The sequence below is a fragment of the Mustela nivalis genome (genome assembly GCF_964662115.1).
Source record: "Mustela nivalis genome assembly, chromosome: 1".
Taxonomy (NCBI): domain Eukaryota; kingdom Metazoa; phylum Chordata; class Mammalia; order Carnivora; family Mustelidae; genus Mustela; species Mustela nivalis.
In genome coordinates this window covers 79,078,206-79,099,948 of record NC_139020.1, presented here as the reverse complement: position 1 = coordinate 79,099,948, position 21,743 = coordinate 79,078,206, and the positions used below count along the sequence as shown (strand labels likewise).

Below are 21,743 nucleotides of genomic sequence, written 5' to 3'. Positions count from 1 at the left end.
TAATTACAAGATCAATAGGTGGCTATTATTTGAAAATGTATCTATGCACAGGGATCTCTCCTCTAGGATCTATCCTTGGAACATCCTCAACTCTACCAGGCTTGGTAAAGCTGTAAAATTTATAAAATTTTACAGCTTGTAAAATGCCTTGTAAAATTTATATGTAGTCACGTATTCGGACCTATTAGAGATCACCAGTCCCTTCTTTGAGAATTCCAATCCAGCTTCAATTGCTTCAACAACATCTTTCAAGTTCAAACGTAGAACACCAACATTGTATTTGTGAATATTGTAGGGAGAAATAATTACCCACTTGATGCACATTTATTAGTTGCCTATGTTGAACTATAGTCTATAAGTCAGAAAGATAAGAAATGGATTTACCCATAAAGGGCTTAAATTTAATACAGAAAATAAAATTCACATATATGAAAAATTAGTGGACAGATACTATGATGTATTGTGACATTAATTCATGTAATTAAAAAATACAGCGTAATATTACATAATAAAGTGCTGATTTTTTGCTGCAGCAATAAACAGAAAACTTACCAGTATAAACTATGGTGAACCAGTGTCTGTAGGTTTTCAGGGAGTAATGCCCACATACACACAAATGTTATAAGAGTGTTTTCCAAACTTCTGTGATAATAAAAATCGCGTGGAGAATTAATTGATTTTTTAAAATAGACTTTCTCCAGACCTACCAAAATGAGCTCTTAGGGAAGGAGCTTAAGGAATCAGTATTTTTAACAAATGACTCCATCCATTCAGATCAAGCAGCTTTAGAAAACACTGCCGTCCTCACAACAAACCCCTGAGAATATTTTTATCCCTTTTTTATAGTTGTGAAAACTAAGGTTAGAGAGATTAATTAGCTATTCAAAGGACTCCCGAGTTAGGATAAAACAATCTGACTTCCAAAACTTTTGTTCTCTTTACTGCACTAAGCGTTCTTTGTTCTCTGAGAAAATGATCAGGGTGGATGTGGAAACGTGGAAATAAAATACTTATTATAGAAAAATTCATTTGTATGGGTGCTTAAAAACATTACCTTCTGTGTTCAAGTGCCGGAGAAAAGAATATGGAGCCCTGGAAATGAGAAAGTGCGTATTGATCTCGCCCTCCATTCTACACAAAGGCAGCATGTACCTGGCTTTTTTCATGCAACACTCTGACCTGGAGATGACATCACTTCAATATACAGAGAACCCCTTCATTCCTTTTCACAGCGGCCCCAGTAGCACATTATGTGGGGAGAACCCAGTTTAGTCCCTCAGTCTCCTGTGAATGGGCACTTGGCTTGTTTCCAGGCTTTTGCTGCGATACATTATGCCTTAATGAATAGGCTTCAGTATATGCCATTTTGCATTTTTACCAGTGTCTATCTGTGGAAATGACAATAGTCTGAGAAGAGGGATAGCTGGGTCAGAAGTTAAATGCATATTTAATTTGGATAGATACTGACTGTCAAACACCCCTAAAAATGCTGCACCATTTTAATTTCTAAAGACCGTACATGAGCATGCTTTAGTCCCCACAACCTTACCAACATATATATTATTAAACATCTTTCTTTTTCCCAGCTGAGAGGTGAGCCATGGTTCTCCAGTGCAGGTTCAATGACAGTTCTTTTATTATGAGCAAGAGGTAAAGAGCAGGGGCGCCTGGGTGGCTCAGAGGGTTAAAGCCTCTGTCTTCAGCTCAGGTCATGATCCCAGGGTCCTGGAATTGAGCCTCACATCGGGCTCTCTCCTAGGCAGGGAGCCTGCTTCCTCGTCTCTCTCCGCCTACCTCTCTGCCTACTTGTGATCTCTGTCTGTCAAATAAATAAAATATTAAAAAAAAAAAAAAAAGAGGTAAAGGGCAAGTTTATATTTACATCTTGTTTTCTGTGAACTAGCGTTTCTTATCTCTAGTTTATTTTTTTTTAATAGTTTTTTTGGGGGGAGAAGAAGGAATAACCTAAAAAAATTTTAATATAATTTAATTTACCAAACTTCTCCCTATTGGTTAAGCCCTTTTAGTCACAGTTTGGAACTTTTTCCAACCCCCAGGTTTCTTATCGTTTTTATTCATAGATGGAATATTTTAAAAGTTCTGGAAGAGATTCTTATGCACACCAAAATACCAGTTTACAAATCCAAGTTTATGAAGTGATGTGAAACACTTCAGGTATTTGCATGAGAAACGTTTAATCATCTGTCATGTTTGTGCTTTTCTTAATTCTTCTAATTGATGTCCCTCTGAAGTCTTCTTGCCTGCATGATAAAATGTCCCATTAGTGAAACAGAAAAGATTTATTTCTGGAGTGAGGTAGGGTCTTTCTGAACAAACATATTCAATTACTGAAAACTTTACCTTTCTAAGAGAAGACAACATAAACCATTATGATACAGCCCACAATCCAGCCAATCAAGAGAAGAATAGGGACCAGAAGGCGGGATGATGGAGACTCTGCTTTAAAAAAAAAAAAAAAAAGAAAGAACAGACTAAGTAGGTAATTTTGGTATTGTATCTTCTGAATTAAGAGAATAAAAGGAATCTGAAAATATCAAGAGAAAAACATACACACTCGAGTCATTCCCAGACAGGATTATTATCTCCTGTTCTACAAAGGGTCCATGGGAGTCCGCTGGCTATTTGAAACAGAAGACCTGTGGTGTTCAAACCGTAGGTCTTCCTTTTACAGTTATGTGACCTTGGGCCATTCTGAATTTGGACTTCCCTGTTTGTAGAGATAATGAAACTTGTAATATCTACCTCCCTGAGTTGTTGTGAGGATCAAATATCATTATGTGTGTGTTTAATGTATACAAAACGCATTCCTGCATTTGTCCAACAACACAGAGAGCAGCTGTTCACATAGAAACAATGGAAAACTACTCTTGAGGCAATTCCTCTAAACTAAATAATCATAACACAGGGAAAGGTGTCAAAAATTCTTCTTCGTCTTGATAATCTAATACGTCTTGATACTGACTTTAATCATCAGTATCATAGGAAAAGAAAAGCATTATACCATATATGATCATTCTCAACTAGAGAAAGAGATTCTATTTTGTTACTATGTTCAATAGAGCAACCAACTCTGATCCAACCCACAGAGAAGACATTAAAACAATCTTTGCTCCTGTGCTTTCTATCTGTACCCTTATCTGAAGAAAGCAATTTTTAAAATTACCATTTTTTTAATATTCATTGCACACACACACACATCACACACAAAAAAATAAAGATGAGCACAGAAAGACATCATATAGAATTAATGTCTCCATGTTAAGGACTCAGATATATTCTTAACTGAAAAGCACAATTAGGTTGTACGCCATCAGCTAACAAAGAGAACACATATTCTTAGCAATTGCGTGCCTATTACAATTTCCATCACTTTAAAATGTGAAGTTTTTTTTAAGTGCTATTAAAACAAAATCATCAGGAAAAGAGACACTTCTAAAATTAGGAGGCACTCTTATAAAAGCAAACTTTGTGCAGTTAAGAAGAATTTTAATAGTTTAAATCTGTGTTTCCAAAAATGGTGGAATATCCCCTAACTCTTGCAAACTCAACAAGTTTTCCTTGTTTCTCCATCTTGCTGTGACCTTGAACAAAGCATTAACCACTAAATGGAAAAATCTTTCTCTTCACCTGCCATGTGGTATTTCTTTAAGGATAAAACGAACATTATGATATGCCCTTTACTCTCATTTGGATGAAAGACTTTTTATGAGTTAAGGTGCCATTATAGCAGAAGTACATAGCAGTGCTTTTTTTTGAACTGTTCATATATATGACTTAGTATTTTTCCCAATTTCAGAGAACTTAAAAATTAATGCCCATATTATAATGGACCATTTATAAATATCTTATACAAGAATATTTTAATATAATTCTAAAATTCACATAAAATAAAGACTTAAAAGTACATAAGTCTATGTCTCATTATTTATTACTCTTTGTAAAACAATAGAATTGACTGTGGGGTTTTTTTTTTTTTCTTTTTTTGAGAGAGAGAGAGAGAGAGAGAGAGAGAGACGAGAGGGGAGCAGAGGAAGAGGGAGAGAAAGAATCCCTAGCAGGGTCCAAACCCAATGCAGAGTCAGACTCGGGGCTTCACATGGCACTTCCACCTGGCACTCAGTCTCACGACCCCGAGATCATGAGCCTGAGATCATGACCTGAGCTGAAATCAAGAGTCTGATGCTTAACCGACTAAGTCACCCAGACACCCCAATTGACTGTGCATTTTCACACTCAAATTATACCTGCATTTGCGTTATTTTAACACAACTATTTTAAGTTTTGTCGTAATCTGTAGCATCATTTTGAAATTGGAATGTATGGGGTCCTGAGTGACTCAAGTTGGTTAAGTGTTGGACTCGTGGTGTCCGCTCAGGTTATGGTCTCAGGGTCGTGAGATTGAGCCCCCCTTCGGGCTCCACGCCCAATGTGGAATCTGCTTGAGAGTCTTTCCCCTCCCTCTCCTGCCCACTCTGTCCCCCCCCCCCACCGCTTTCTCTCCCTCACTCTCAATCTCTCTCAAATAAATAAAATCTTAAAAAAAAAAAAAAACAGGAATATATAAGAACACAACATATTTCACATAGGTCACTTACATTATAGTGCAAACAAGCACAAAACCTCTTTTTAAATATGAAGAGTGATTTCAAAATGCTCCTCTCTGTCCAATCCTGAGCCTGCCCAAAGGGTTATATCTCGAAATATCCTTAAGGGCACTGTGCTCCGAAACAAGACTGTCTGGTTCAGAACCTGGCACCACCACTTTCTAGTATGTGATCACAGAGAAGTGACTATACGTGGCTATGCCTCAGTTTCCTTATCTGTAAAGCGGAAATGATGATAATACTCTATATCTCCTGAGATTATTGTCTGAATTAAAAGCAATAATTCCTGGAGGTATTTAAAAAGGTGGTGGTTTTTTTTTTTGGATACCATATATATTCAGTCCCTTTTGTCATATTAGACTCAATCACTTTTCTTAAATATAATACATATTTTAAAAGCAGAAAAAAAAAGAAATTCAGATATGAAGCATATTGGAGATGACAAAGCCCATTTTATTTACTTCATTTCAGGTGCAGGAAACAGGTCCAGAGAGGTGGACAGACTTCCCCAAGCTCGCACAGCTGTTTAGTAGCAGATCTGACAAAGAAGTCAGATGTCCTTAATTCTGGTCCCACAGAACCACAATACCTCCAATCTAGCACAACCCCGGAGAATATCTGGCTTCTAACTCATCTTTTGAAGAAAAGGCATGAACAAATTAAGCTCTTCTGTATGATCCTTTTAAAAGCACACATAAGATATAGACATAGTCTATAAATTGTACATCCAATGCATTTTTTGTAGCCATGCTAACGTAGGTGGTTAGTGCCCCTTTCGCAGTGATACCACATTCTTCAGAATAACTGAGAAATACTAAACACTGGGGAATGTAATCTAAACCAGAGAGCTGGGAACTTTTCTTGCCAGGAGGGTCTGATGCCTTAGATCTTACCTTTTTCAGCCATTCTTCCTGTTGCTGGGTGGGTTGGTCAGGGCCACACTCACCTCCTCGTCGTTGTCATCCAGCGTCTCTTTGAACTTTAAATAGAGAGATATCTGAAGAGTGTGGCAGCTGCCGCTCTCCTGACTGCCAATTGTCTGCGGAGTGATGTCAGGTGTTGGAGAACAGAGCTCTTCTGGCTCTTTATCCTGTTATTGTGGAAGAATCTAGTGGCTACATAAGCTAAAGTCAAAAAGCTGAGCTATCCTAGACCAGAGATGGACAGATGTGTAATTCACTCAATGACTTCAGACGACATGGAGGAAATGTTTGAGGAAAGGTGTACACATTGCAATTAGACAAGTTCTATCAAAGAGGGAGGGTGATCTACTGGGGGAAAAAACACTTTGGAGTTGGAGAGACCTGGCTTCAAATTCCAACTCTATTTCTGAAATAAAGGCCAAGTTGCTCAACCTGCACATCAGTCACTTTAATTTTAAAATGAGGATAGTGACATCTATCCCCAGTAGAGGTGTTGTAAAGATAAAATGAAAAAGCTGTGTGAAATACAGATGTTTATTACATTTCAGGATGCAAAAGAGAAAATAAATTAAGTGGTGCCCCTTGCTCTGAACCATTCTAAAAACAGAACATTTTAATACAAATATACCAGAAACTAAAACAACAAAAGGCTGGGGTATTGCCTAGAATTTTCAGAGAGCAGTCATAAGCTTGTTTTTATTAGCAATGCATAAAAATAGGACATTCCATTTTTCAAAGTCCAACCTGATTTATATAACATGACCTAGACTGTGCTCTAGATTCTCACTGGAATAACTTTAATTTTTGGGTCTGCATGGAAAAGTTTTGCAAAATGACCTTGTCACAAACTGCCTAAAATGTCCACCACGAGATGAAGGGTGTCCTCGTCTGAAAGAGAAGACCTGCCTGATCGAGTACATTTCCACAGAGTTCCAAGAGGGAACTGCAGATGAACACATCACACCCACTGATCAGAATCCACTAATGGTTCCCCCTCTCCTAGAAAATAAAAGTCTGAACTCCTCCCTAAGATACCTAAAACACCTCATCTTTCTACTTTCCCATTTGCAGTGATGCCTCAGTCAGAGTGAATCCCCAGTATATGAATTCAGGATGCTACTACCCACATGGGCAAGAACATTTGATTTTCTACCTCAAGTCATATACCTACAGATTAGACATGCAGCCAATAATCTGGTACGTTTATTGAATGATTACACACACCATATTTATGTTATGTCACTTACTTTTTTAAAAAAAGATTTTATTTATTTGAGAAAGAGAGAGAGCACAAGCAGGGGGAGCGGCAGGCAGAGGGAAAGGGGGAAGCAGGCTCCCTGCTGAGCAGGGAGTCTGATGTGGGGCCTCAATCTCAGGACCCCAGGATCATGACATGAGCCACACACAGACCACCCAGGTGCCCCTGTTATGTCATATAAATCAAGTTGCCATCTCTCTTTCTCTATATACAATTTATTTTTATTTTTATTTATTATTAACATATAATGTTACAATTTAATATTTTTTAAAAACAACTGGCTATACCAAATAAGAAGAGAGACTATGTTCTATGTAACAAAATCCCTGCTAAAGTCCGTATTTTTTTCAATACTAAATAATTATGCTTTTTAAAAAAGGCTAGTTGGCACAAGATAAACATAGTGTGAAAAAATGGCGATTAATTGATCTCACTTAAATACTGTATTTTTTTAACTAAATAGAATCAAATGAATATGCTATCTTAAGATACACACACAAAAAAAAGATATTAAAAAGAAGCAGTGAGTTACCCCCCCCAAAGAACAAACAAATATATATCTATACTAGTGTAAAACAATTTTCCCAAAGTAGCTGAAAATAGGATGTATGAAAATTTTTTACACTACAATTGTCCTCAGCTTTCTTTTTTGACATAAAATTGACTATTATTAACACTATTGTTTTCAACTGAATTTTGAGGAGGAATTACTTTATAACTCCTTTATTTTTCTTTGTTTTCTACAGAAAGTGAGAGAGAAAGAGAAAAAAGAAAAAAAACTAACTCAATGAACATGAAATGCCCAGATCTCAGAAAAGGGTTCAGTCTAGAATCTCATCTCTTTGGTATACCTTCAGTTAATTTTAAAAAAAAAAAAAAACCCTATTGGGGCACCTGGGTGGCTCAGTGGGTTAAAGCCTCTGCCTTTCGCTCAGGTCATGATCTCAGGGTCCCGGGATCAAACCCCGCATCGGGCTCTCTGCTCAGCGGGGAGCCTGCTTCCCTCTTTCTCTCTGCCTGCCTCTCTGCCTACTTGGGATCTCTCTCTCTGTGTCAAATAAGTAAATAAAATCTTAAAAAAAAAAAAAAAACCTATAACATTTATTCAGGAAAAATGTTTTATCCATTAGTAGACTGAATTCACCTTGAACTCACAAATGCAAGGCCCATATTTGAACATTTTCTAATCTTCTTCATAGGGCATACCATTTAGGCATACCTTTTATACTTCTACTTTGCATACTTTCTTCAAGAGTTAGTTCTCAAAACCCTTATTATCAAAGTGACATTAGATTCTTCTAGGGTACTTAAGCTTAAAAAGTCAACTGTTTGGGTCTTTATTCAAGATAAATCAGAATTCTTCATTTTTCTCACACTTTTTAACTGTTACTGTCTGGAATTATAGTAGCTAAATCTGCACATGATAGATTTAATAGATAAGTTCCTCTTAAGACATAAACTTACCCAAACTGACTCAAAAGGAAATAGAAAATTTGAATAGACTTAAAACAAGTAAAAGCAATTGAAGCCGTAATCAAAAAATGTTTCACAAAACAAAGTTTTGGAACAGGAACTTCACTAGCAAATTCTACCAAATATTTAAAGTTAACACCAATACTTCAAAAACTCTTTCCAAAAATAGAAAAGGAGGGAGGACTTCCCAACTCAGTAGACCTCATAGTTTTTGGCTCAAAACCAAAGCCAAAGATACTATAAGAAGAAAACTACATACCAATCTCTCTAATGAATACAAGTCCAAAAATTCTCAACAATAATCTAACAAACCAATTCCAGCAAAATACAAAAAGAATTATATACCATGACCAAATGGGATTTAACCCAGGAATGAAAAGTCAGCACAACATTCAAATACCAATTAATGTAGCACACCATATTGATAACAGCTTAAGAAAACAAAAACCACATGATCAACTCAATAGATGCAGAAAAAGCATTTGACAAAATCCAACACTGATTCAAGACAAAACACTCAACAAATTAGGTACCAAAGGGAACTTCGTCAACCTCTTCATAAAGGGAGTCTACAGAAAACTCACAGCTAGCATCATATTTAGAGGGGAAGCATCTACTCTTTTGCCACTAACATCATGAACAAAACAAGAACGTTTATTCTTACACTTTGATACAATTTTGTACTGGAGGTTGTAGCCAGGAAAATTGGCAAGAAGATGACATAAAAGTCATCCATACTGAAAAAGAAAAATTAAGTTATCTTTATTTGCAATGTGACATGATTATTAATATTATATATAATATAATATATAATCATTTAATTAATTCATATAATTAATTAACTGATATATTTAGTTATACATAGTATAATTATAAATATAATTTTAAATATAATACAAATATAATTTTAAATATAAATATATATAATATATTATATATATATTCCTAAAGAACCCCCCTCCACACACACACAATAAAACCCCTGCTGGAAAAAATAATCAGATTTAGCCACTTTGCAAAATACAAGATACAACATGCAAGAATCAGTTGTATTTCTACACAGTGGCAATGAACAGTTTGAAAAATAAGAAAAAAATGACATTTACAATAGCATCAAAAAGAAGAAAATCCTTGGGAATAAAATTAATCGAAGACATACAAGCCTTGTAACTAAAGGCTAACAAAACATTGCTGAAGGAAATTAAAGATGATCTAAATAAATGGAAAGACATTCTGCGTTCACAAATTGGAAAAATTAATATTGTTAAAGAGGGCAATACTATTCAAGACAATCTACAGATGCAGTGTATTTCTATCAAAATACTACTGGCCTTTTTGCAGAAATGGAAAAATCTAATCTTAAAATTCATATGGAATTGCAAGGGACCCTGAATAATCAGAACAATCTTGAAAAGGAAATACAAGGGACTTACACTTACTGATTTCAAAACATACTACACGCTATAGTAATTAAGAATGGTGGTACAAGCACAAGGACAGGCATACAGATGAATGTAATAGAACTGAGCATCCAGAAATAAATCCATACATTTATGGTCAACTGATTTTCAACAGGGGAGCCAAAGAATAGTCTTTTCAATGATGTACAAAGGTTTTAATTTTTTTGTTTTTTTTTTTTTAAAGATTTTATTTATTTATTTATTTGACAGACAGAGATCACAAGTAGGCAGAGAGGCAGGTAGAAAGAGAGAGAGGAGGAAGCAGGCTATCCTGCTGGGACAAGTGGTTTTCCACATGCAAAAGAATCAAAGTGAAACCCTACCCCACACCATACAGAAAAATTAAATCAAAATGAATCAAAGACTAAATACAGGAGCTAAAACTATAAATCAGAAGAAGTCATAGGTGTAAACCAGGCAATTGTTTCATACATATAACACATAAAATGCAAACATTCAAAAAAATAGATGAATTGACCTTCTTCAAAAGTTAAAACCTTTCGGGGCGCCTGGGTGCCTCAGTGGGTTAAAGCCTCTGCCTTCGGCTCAGGTCATGATCCCAGGGTCCTGGAATCGAGCCCCGCATCGGGCTGTCCGCTCCGCGGATAGCCTGCTTCCTCCTCTCTCTCTTTCTACCTGCCTCTCTGCCTACTTGTGATCTCTGTCTGTCAAATAAATAAATAAATAAAATCTTTTAAAAAAAAACAAAAAAATTAAAACCTTTGTACATCAAAGAATACCATCAATAAAGGAAAAAGATAATCTATGGAATGGGAAAAAAATATTTGCAAATCATGTATCTGACAATGGTTTAGTATCCAGCATATATTTTTTAAAAATTCTCTTACAACTCAACAATAAAAAGACAAATAACCAATTTTAAAAATGGGCAAAGGATTTGAACAGATTTTGTTATACAAAGATGTACAATGTCCCATAAGCACATGAAAATATACTAAAATTATTAGCCGTTAGGGAAATGCAAATCAACACCACAATAAGATACCACTTCACCACTTCACCCGATTAAGATGACTAAAATAAAAAAAATAGACAATAACAAGTGTTGACAAAGATGTGGAGAAATTAGAACCCTCATACAGTGCTAATAGGAATGTAAAATGGTTCAATCACCTTGAAAAATAGTTTTGCAATTCCTCAAAATGTTAAATATACTACTACCTTATGACCCAGCAATTCCATTCTTAGGTGTATACCCAAGTGAATGGAGAACAGGTGTTAAAACAAAACTGTACACAAATGTTCATAGCAGCCTTATTCGTAAGAGCCCAAAAGTAGCAACAAACCAAATGCCCATAAACCGATGAAGAGATCAACTAAATGTGGTATAGCCACACAATGTAGTATTACTTAGCCATTTAAACAATGTTTTGGTACACCCTACAACATGGTTGAAACTTGAAAATATCATGCTATGTAAAAGAAGTTCTACTGGGTGATTCTATTTATATGAAATGTCCACAACAGTTCCACTGAGACAGAAAGTAGATTAGTGGTTGCTCAGGGCTGGGTGTGGGGTGGAGGGAATTGGTATGGGAATGGGCAGTGACTGCTAAAGGATATGGAGTTTTCTTGTCCTGGAAATAGATGGCAGCACTGACTGCATGGTTTTGTTCAAACCACTGAAGCATACACTTTTTTAAAAGAGTAAATTTTATATTATGTGAATTATACCTCAGTTTTTTCAAAGTTGAACTAGTTCTTGAAACAGGAAAGGTTTAGAAAAGAACCCCAGATCCCCAAAGGCAAAAAAGGGAAGAGAACTGAAACGGGATTGAGAGAGATGCCTGGCAAAATAGTAACAAAGCTGAAAATTTTTGTTTTTTAAAAGAAGGGTTTACTGAGCCCCTAGTAGACATCACTCCAAGCACTTAGGAACTACATCAAATGAACAAAGATCCCTGCCTTACCAGAGTTATATTCAGAAAGGTGGTAAGTTTTATGAAAAGAAGAAAAAGTAAGGGTGACTAAGGTTAATAATTAGGTCGATCCTGAGGCTGCCTTTTCCTGGCAGAACTGAAGGACCGCAAGGAATTAGAGTGGCTTCAGCACAGTGAGCAAGGGGACAGCAGTTAAGGGAAGAGCTCAGGCAGGTAGTAAAGAGGCTTTATTGGCTATTGTTAGAATGTTGTTTTTTTTTTTCCCCCTGAGTGAAACGGAGCCAGTGGAAAGTTTTTAAGAGTGCCATAACATGATCTGACTTATATTTTTGAGGTCTCATTCTGGCTGCTGTGATTGAGAGCAAGGGTAGAAGCAGAGAGACTTGTTAGGGGCTATTGTAATGATACAGACAAGAAATGATGGAGACTCAGAGCAGGGTGGCGGTTAATTACTCACCAAGGAAGGGGACTATTGGGGTGCCTGGGTGGCTCGGTCTACCTTCCCAGGGTCCTGGGATCAAGCCCCAAATCAGGCTCGCTGCTCAGCAGAAAGTCTGCTGCTCCCTCTCCCACTCCCCATGCTTGTGTTCCCTCTCTTGCTGTCTCTCTCTAGCAAATAAATAAATAAAATGTTAAAAAAAAAAAAAAAAGAAAGAAAGAAAGAGGACTATCAACAAGGGTGGAGAGTAGTGTGGTGCACTTACAATGGTTCTGATTAATATGGTTTTGACAGGTTGGGTGGGACTTTCCTATATTATGAACTTCCCTTGATTGGGTTGTTGTGTGGAGAAACTTGTGTGTGCAACGTCCAATTAAAAGGTTCAGCAAATGCAACAGAATGTAATAAGCAAGATTTAACCAATCTGAGGTGCCCAATGTATGAAATCTATTGCGATGAATGAATTAGAGGCAACAAAGGATTACAGACTACCTGATCTTCTTCCCTGGGACTCTTGCATGTCAGAGAAAAGGCACTATGATAGTGGAGAAGGAGGGACTTGGGATCTGGTTTGATCACCAGCTCTGGCAATCGCTGTGTGAACTTCAACAAGTTACATGGACTATGAGTCTCTTTTTTCGCCTAGAAAGTGAGAGAAATAGCATGCAAGGCTGTTGCAGAATTAGAGAAATGGATATTATATACTGAGCACCAGCCTAACACATAGTACATTCCCAGTACATGGTATCTGATATTTTAAATCCTGATAAGCAGACATAAAGAGAAATGAGAAGCAATGTGGGCAAAAAACTAGATGTTCCCTGGTACATGTACCCACATGTAGCCGCAATCATTCCCGAGGGTTGTCTTACAGGAAGGATATCTCTTAATCTTCAAGCCACAACATAAGGGAGGGGGGTTGCAGGAGACCATTTTTCAACTCCCACTCATTCCACAGTACACTTCTGATTTGGCTTCTGCCTGCATTTTTCCATTAAAACAACTTGTTCCTAAGACCTAATATCACATGACTTCCATGTTGCTACTCAGTAGAAATTTTTCAGTCTTGATCTTACTTACTGATGACCTCTTAGTGTCACTTGACTCCAATTGGTGACTTTATCATTCTTGAAATTCTTTCTTCTCTCAGCTTCCATGGCATCAAAGTCTTCAGACTTTTCCCTTTTTAAATTTTTTTTTCTTTTAAGTAGGCTTCACCCCCAGACTGGAGCTTGAACTCCCCACCCTGAGATCCAGACCTAAGCTGAGATCAAGAGTGGGTGGCTTAACCCACTGAGCCATCCAGGCGCCCCTGACCTTTCCCACTGCTGTTTATTCTTAGTCTTGTAGGTTTATCCTCATCTACCTAAATATTAAATATTTGTTCCTTGGTAAATACATCAGAATGAAGCTTTCATGATATGAGAAGATGATGTGGAGAGAGCAAGCAAGGGAAATCACTAAGTTGTGTGCATTTCCAGAGCCCTGAGAGTTCCTTCCAGGGCCAGCCTCTTGGCATGCAACCTACACAAGTTATTTAGGACTCCATGCTAAGAAGGCCCCCATTCTCGGTTTAATTTTCTGTGTCTTGAAATTCTTAATAATGTCATCTTTGAACTTGGTTTTCATCAGAGTCGATGGGACAGCGGAACATGTGCACCAGCAGAGGCGACACTCAGAAGAAAAAGTGTGCGCGCATGTGCTGTAGGGGTCCCGCCCCCAGCACAGCAACAGCATCCACATGGCCGTGGACCCAGGGGCAGGCAGCAGCTTGGGGCAATCAGAGAGCTTCCAGGAGCAGACAGCGAGGACAGGCTGGGTCCTGGACAGAATGGAGGTGATGGCAGCAGGCATGCATGGAAAATGAAGTGCCTTTACTGACTTGACAGTCAACCTCTTGACTCCCTGCTCCTTTCTTGGTCTCCATGACCTCATCATGGTGACCTGACATGTTTAGTGATTTTATATAATTTGTGACATGGTGTGTTCACTGATCATATGTGAGAGCCCCTTCATAGCCTACTTTCAAGTGTAGAAGAAGTTAAGGAAAAAGGCTGATAGAAGGATGCCCAAAGGTGAGCATTTATGGGTCCATTTCTTAGGCCATGATACACATATTCCCTAAACTTCAAGCCATCGCTGCCAGTACCATGGCCTTGCAAAGCAGACTACAGACTATGCTTTCAGCCTAAATCTATTTCTTGAATGTTTTAATATAGATAAAGACAGAAGTAAAAACGAAAGTGCCATGTCAGGGTCATTCCTAGTATGGAACTCCTCTTATTCTTGGAGTCTGTGGCCTCAGCAGTCTCCACTAAAACAGAAACAAAAGGTGCTATTACTTTGAATTGATATTGTTGTCTGAGTTGGATGGTTTCGGCACCCAGAGAATCTTCATGTTTCAAAGATGTATTGGCTGTAAGAGAGAATTACCTGCACAGATCTCATGGAATCCAACATTCTTAAAAAATAAAAATTTAAAAACCTCATTGCTGAGCCATAACAGAGGGTTGACTCTACAGGCGGTGCTGTCACAGTGATAGAGGTTTGAATCTCCGCTCTGCAAATATCTGTGGGACCTGGGAGCAGGTGACTGTCAGAAAAATTCTCCAGATGTGGAAGTAAGCAGACAGGTGGGGGAAGATCCTTTCAGTATAAAGGGACGGAGGTCATCAGGGGTTGTTGAGACCTGTGCTTTGTTCATCTCATTTTTGCTGTTGGCTAGAGCTCCCATCCTTAGAGAATTCACTTGCCAACTTGTAAATTTTCTTTTTCTTTTCAACTTGTAAATTTTCATCCAGCAGAGATGGAAATGATTTCTGTCCAAAGGAGCTGATAACCCTCTATCTCGATGGCCTGCTGGACATTAACCAGTGCTATATCTAGCTGAGCGATCTTCATCCTGGCATTTTTTGTTGTTACCAATAAATATGCTTTTTATGCTCTTGGAAATGATCAAACCTCTTTTCCCCTCCTTAGTGCATAAGTCAATAAAATATTTGGTACAGGTCCTTTATATATTTGTCCGAGGGTCCTGATTTTATCTTTTTGAAAATTATGTTTCAGGCCAACACTACTCTCTTGACCTCAGTTTCTTTATCTGTAAAACAGAAATAATAAGACCTGCTTTATAAGGTTATCATGAGAATTAAGTAGCGGGAGCATAAGGCACTCAGCCCAGACTGGAGCTTCGAATGTGAGTCTATGAAGAGAGTATAAAGCAGCTGCAGTGGTCCAGCTCATCCCTGGTCAGCTTCTGCTCCTTTCCCAAACACCCACATTTTACATTCTTGCCTGAAATGATTTTCCGCTTCTCTAATCACATTCTTGAAAATCTTATTTGCTGACCCTTTGCTAATTATATACTTCATACCTCATGGAAATAATGTCCAGTGGGAACTATGTGTGAGAGCTCGGTGACCTTCATCACTGAAAGCTTTCCAGTGCTTGTTTCCAGCAGTACTCCGGCAGGTGTGGGGTTTTAAAAGTGCAGATATTGTCAATGAAGTCAATTTAAACCAAAAGACAAAGAAGGTTTTTCTCAGAAACTATGCATTGGCATTTCCGTATTTCAAATGGTAATTTTCTGAGGCAAAAAAAGGGTGACATCGAAGATGGTATTTTCACTGAAGGGTATGCTGAGGAGGGGTGCCTGGGTGACTCAGATGGTTATGCTTCTGTCTTTGGCTCAGGTCATGGTCCCCTGGTCCTGGGCTGGAGTCCCACCACGCTCCTGGCTCAGCAGGGAGTCTGCTTCTCCCTCTCCCTCTGCAGCTCCCAGTGCTCATGCTCTCTCTTTCTTTGTATCTGTCTGTCTCCAATGAGTACATAAAATCTTTTAAAAAGAAAATAAAGAATACACTGAGGAAACATACTCAGTTGTAAACATATTAGGTAAACTGTTCAACACTTTCCCTTCCCTGAGGAATCTTAAAACTGTAGAATCAAATCTCTGCTATTTCCCTTTTACCACCAAAATATATACACCTTCTCCCATCCCTACACCCCAAATAAAAGGAGCCCCAAACGTACCCATCAGAGCCAAAGGGCAACTTTAAGGTTGAAGAAGACTGGCTGGTTCTCCCCACGTGGTGGGGAAGTTACTCCTGCTGGGGACTGGACTGTGTACAAAACAACAGAATAATGCTCCTCTCCCAACCCCATCCCCCACCGTCTTCCAGAACTGTAAATATAGGGTTGGGTAGCACAAAACCACAGGAGACAAATAACTGCACTTTATTAATTTCTCCAGACTCCTGAATAAACTGTTCTAAATCCCAAGGTTTTTAGCTGTAAAAGAACAAAACTCAAAGGAGTGAATAATAACCATGCTCAAAGGACAGAGCCACCCTTGGCCTGTGCATTTGCTCTGATACGGTGACTGCATTTTCCTCTCAGCTTTTTGAACGTGGGCTGTCCCTGAGGACCTCTTTTCCCCTCACGAGCCAACATGGCTCCCAATGGGAAAGCTTTTGCCCCACAGACAGCCTTCATGGGAAGTGGGGCCAGCTTCCACACAGCCTCCCGAGGCAGAACACCAGGGAACACGGCAGAGTCTGTGAGAGTCACCCCAGGAGTAATTTTGTTCCCTTAACCCAGCCCTTCTCACCAACCAACATTCCGGTTCCTAAAACTATTGTAATAGGAGACAAAAATCTTTCATTCTGTAATTAAAGTTATAACCAAAAGATTTGCACTTCCATCTTTCTTGTATTCTAAATCTCTATACATTTAAACCTATTTTCTAACATTTTATTATGACATTTTCAAGCAATTGCTTGAGATAGTTTTATATAATTATAAAACTTCCCGTATATGCAACCCTCTGTCATCAAGCCATCTGATTTTCTGATTTTTTTTTTTTTCAAAATAAATTGCAGACAGCAGCACACTTCACTCCAAATACTTTAGTATGCAAGTCATTGGACAAGAGTCCAACACATTCATAGATTTTTTCTTTCCAAATAAACTTTCTACACAATGAAATGTGCAAATCTTAACCGTACATTCACTAAATTTTGACAAATGCATATACTTTTGTAACCCAAACTCTTATCAAGAGAGAGAGCTGAATTTATTTTTAGACCTACTATCTTTTATCAATGATTGCATATTCACATACAAGTAACAATCTGTTTTAAATATCCTGGCTTTGGGGGGCCTGGATGGCACAGTGGTTAAGCCTCTGCCTTCAGCTCAGGGTTCTGGGATTGAGTCCCGCTTCGGGCTCTCTGCTCGACAGGGAGCCTGCTTCCTCCTCTCTCTCTCTCTCTCTCTTTCTCTGCTTGCCTCTCTGCCTACTTGTGATCTCTCTCTGTTAAATAAATAAAATCTTAAAAATAAATAAATAAATAAATATCCTGGCTTTAAAATGTGTCTTGAAGTCTGCATGTCTTATCTCCCTTCATTGCTCTTATATTCAGAATTATTTTTACTCTTTTGGCAGATTTAATTTTTCTCTTGAATTTCCAAATCACTTTACTTAGTTTCCCCAAAAAAGAAAAAAAAAATGAAAACAAAAACCCCTGTTGTCATTTTTAATTGACTTGCTTTAAGTTTAGGATTACTTTGGGGGTAGGTGAAACGTTGTAATATTCCATCTACCCTTCCAGGAACACAAGATGCTTTTCTGTTTAGTCAAGTCTTCTTTCATATACTAGAATTCCTTTCATAAAATTCTAGCACATTTCTTGAGTTTATTTATGGGTTGTTATTGTAAATGTGCTTTTCCCATTACACTTTTTTAATGTGAATTTTGTATACAAACAACAACCAAATTTGCCAATGGTCAATAGGAATTTTCAGTCTATTTTCTTAGATTTTGATATACAAATCATATTTTACAAACAATAAGTTCCTTCCTTTCCCCATCTTATTTCTTATTTTGCATAATTATGATTTTCTACTTTTCACTAGTTTTTCAAAGAACCGGCTCTTCAATTTATTTTTCAGGTTTATGCTTTCCCTGTTTTATAGTCATTAATTTTTGCTTTTAATTTATGAGTTATTTTCTTCAACTTTTCTTAGGTGTATTTCCTTGGTTTTTGTCTAATTTTTGAAACTTGATGCTTAATTAATTTATTCTTGTTCATCTATAAAAACGCTTAAGGTTGGGTATTTTTCCTCCAAGCAGAGTATTAGCTGCATCCCATGGGTTCTGACATTTCATGTTTTAATTAATAATATTTTCTAGATATTCTGCCATATTACTTTTGGCTTTCTCTTTGACTAAGGAATTGTTTGAGACAAATTTTTTTAAGTTGTTGTTGTTGTTGTTGTTTGTTTTTTACTTATTTGAGAGAGAGAGAAAATATCTGTAAGAGCATGAGCAGGGGAAGGCTCAGAGGGAGAAGCAGACTCCCCACAGAGCAAGGAGCCCCACTCAGGGCTCAATCTCAGAACCCAGAGATCATGACCTGAGCCACAGGCAGACGTTTAACGACTGAGCCACCCAGACACCCATGTTTGAGAGAATTTTCAAATTTCCAAGTGGTATTTTGTTTTTGAAATGAATCATGGAATGAGACTTTCTAGGACAAAGATTTTAATATAAGATATTAGGTATTTAGGACAGCCACATGCAGAAAAATGATATTGGACCATTTCCTTACACCACACATGAAAATAGACTCAAAATGAATGAAGAACCTCAATGTGAGAAAGGAATTCATCAAAATCCTTGAGGAGAACACAGGCAGCAACCTCTTCAACCTCAATCGCAGCAACATCTTCCTAGGAACATCGTCAAAGGCAAGGGAAGCAAGGGCAAAAATGAACTATTGGGATTTCATCAAGATCAAAAGCTTTTGCACAGCAAAGGAAACAGTTAACAAAATCAAAAGACAACTGACAGAATGGGAGAAGATATTTGCAAACGACATATCAGATAAAGGACTAGTGTCCAAAATCTATAAAGAACTTAGCAAACTCAACACCCAAAGAACAAATAATCCAATCAAGAAATGGGCAGAGGACATGAGCAGACATTTCTGCAAAGAAGACATCCAGATGGCCAACAGACACATGAAAAAGTGCTCCATATCACTCGGCATCAGGGAAATACAAATCAAAACCACAATGAGATATCACCTCACACCAGTCAGAATGGCTAAAATCAACAAGTCAGGAAATGACAGATGCTGGCGAGGATGCGGAGAAAGGGGAACCCTCCTACACTGTTGGTGGGAATGCAAGCTGGTGCAGCCACTCTGGAAAACAGCATGGAGGTTCCTCAAAATGTTGACAATAGAACTGCCCTATGACCCAGCAATTGCACTACTGGGTATTTACCCTAAAGATACAAACGTAGTGATCCAAAGGGGCACGTGCACCTGAATGTTTATAGCAGCGATGTCCACAATAGCCAAACAATGGAAAGAACCTAGATGTCCGTCAACAGATGAATGAATAAAGAAGATGTGGTGTATATACACAATGGAATACTATGCAACCATCAAAAGAAATGAGATCTTGCCATTTGTGACAACATGGATGGAACTAGAGCATATCATGCTTAGCGAAATAAATCAAGCAGAGAAAGACAACTATCATATGATCTCCCTGATATGAGGAAGTGGTGATGCAACATGGGGGCTTAAGTGGGTAGGAGAAGAATCAATGAAACAAGATGGGATTGGGAGGGAGACAAACCATAAGTGACTCTTAATCTTACAAAACAAACTGAGGGTTGCTGGGGGGAGGGGGGTTGGGAGAAGGGGGGGGTGGGGTTATGGACATTGGGGAGGGTATGTGCTTTGGTGAGTGCTGTGAAGTGTGTAAACATGGCGATTCACAGACCTGTACCCCTGGGGATAAAAATACATGTTTATAAAAAAATAAAAAATTTAAAACATCAAAAAAAAAAAACAAGACAAGAGAGTGTCAAAGTAAAATCGGACTTTTGTACATTCACGCACAAACATATATCTCATTAGATTCCCATGGTGAAGCCTTTTAAATGTCACCAGTTCCATTTTGTCTATGTTGCCATTTTTGTCTATACAGAAGTATTTTTCAATTATTTTAATAATTTTTCCCATTTCATAAAAATGAGTGGAAAATGGAAAACTGCAATGTACCTTATTATGGAAACAAAAAGCCAAGGTCTTATAAAATTGTTACACAGAAAAATGGCACCCCATGTGCCCTAAGTGATACCTCTTTAGCTTCAATCTACAGTTCACAGGATTTAAGCTGGTCTAGGGCAGGTTTGATTGTGAAGGAAAAATAAGAAGTTCAAAAACATGTAAAAATTGCTGCAACAATATCTTCATAATGTGCTCCTGAATGCAATGGTAATTAAAGAATCTAATTTTCTTTTTAGATCTCTTGTATAGCAAAGCCTTTTATAACATGTCAATGTGTTCACCTTTCAGACATTTGACTTCAAACAAATTGTTCAGAAACTCATTATATAAAAAAGGAGGGGATTCTGTGTAAAACTTTTAAAAACAAGAAATATTACTATATTAAGCCAGTGGCTCTGAATCAGGAGCAGGTTTTCCACCAAGGGAACATTCGCTACATCTGAAGACATTTTCAGTTGTCCTGATTGGGGGAGGGGTGCTACTGGCCTGGTGTTGGCCAGGGCTGCTACGAAAACTAATACAATGCATGGGCTCCACAACAAAGATTTATCTAGCCCTCTAAATCGAGTGCTAAACTGAGAAAACTTGGATTGGGGTAAGAAAAGAGCTGCTAAAAAAACAATAATCCGGAGCCCTGGATGGGTCAGTTGATTAAGCGTCTGCTTTCAACTCAGGTCGTGATCCTGGGGTCCTAGGATCAAGCCCCACCCTCCATCCCCATTGGGCTCCCAGCTCAGCGGAAACTCTGCATCTCCCTCTCTCTCCCTCTGCCATCCCACTGCTTGTTTGTGCTCTCTCTCTAATATTAAAATCTGTTTAAAATTTTCAGAAAAAAACCAACAACCTACCATCTCTGTAATTTAACACACCGAAGTCTACTGCCCTTGTTATAATCCAATGTGTATTAAAGGTAGGGGGCTCTGCTCCTTATAGACTTTCAGGGAAGTAGTGGCCCTACTAATCCCTAGGGCTTCAAAATCTTCCACTAGGTCTTTATGGGAGGCGAAGAAATGAAGGCCTTTACGGAAATATATGGGAGATTTCTAAGCTCTCACTGAAGGGGGAGAGTGTCAATCTACCCACATTCCACTGGCCAGAATTCAGTCACAAATTTAACAGGAATACAGGCTAAGAATTTTGGTTTAGTTGTGTGTCCAAGCGCCTACCTAATCTCTACCACCATGTCTTATTTATCTTTGTGACTAACAAAGTGCTTTGCTTGTGGGTGCTTAATAATACTAATTAATACAAAGAAATTTGCATTAATACAAAGCAATATTTCCTACAACAAATGAAAACTTTTGCAAATGACATATCTGATAAGGGTTAGTATCCAAAATATATAAAGAATCTATAAAACTCAATACCCCAAAAATAAATAAGCCAATTAAAACATGGGCAGAAGACATGAACAGACACATCTCCAAAAAAGACATCCTGATGGCCAACAGACACATGAAAGATGCTCATCATCACTCATCATCAGGGAAATGCAAATCAAACCACAATCAAAAACAAGAGACAACAGGTGCTGGCAAGGATGTGGAGAAAAAGGAACCCTCATGCACTGTTGATGA

At 38.0% G+C, this 21,743-nt stretch overlaps 1 protein-coding gene across 2 annotated transcripts; it reads right to left on the bottom strand.

Moving 5' to 3' along the window:
* Positions 1–2,176: 2,176 nt before the first annotated feature.
* STRIT1 (small transmembrane regulator of ion transport 1) lies at positions 2,177–5,625 on the bottom strand. Of its 2 annotated transcripts, none has more exons than XM_082717723.1 (3): positions 5,519–5,625; positions 2,362–2,460; positions 2,177–2,261 (listed from the first exon to the last, which is right to left on the bottom strand). In XM_082717723.1, exons 1-2 carry the CDS (start codon positions 5,529–5,531, stop codon positions 2,366–2,368), a joined length of 108 nt encoding a protein of 35 aa, XP_082573849.1. In that variant the 5' UTR covers positions 5,532–5,625; the 3' UTR covers positions 2,177–2,261; positions 2,362–2,365. The 2 variants fall into 2 exon arrangements, with proteins under 2 accessions (XP_082573849.1, XP_082573850.1); XM_082717724.1 differs by having other exon boundaries at positions 2,362–2,457; positions 5,519–5,612.
* Between the last annotated feature and the right edge of the window lie 16,118 nt (positions 5,626–21,743).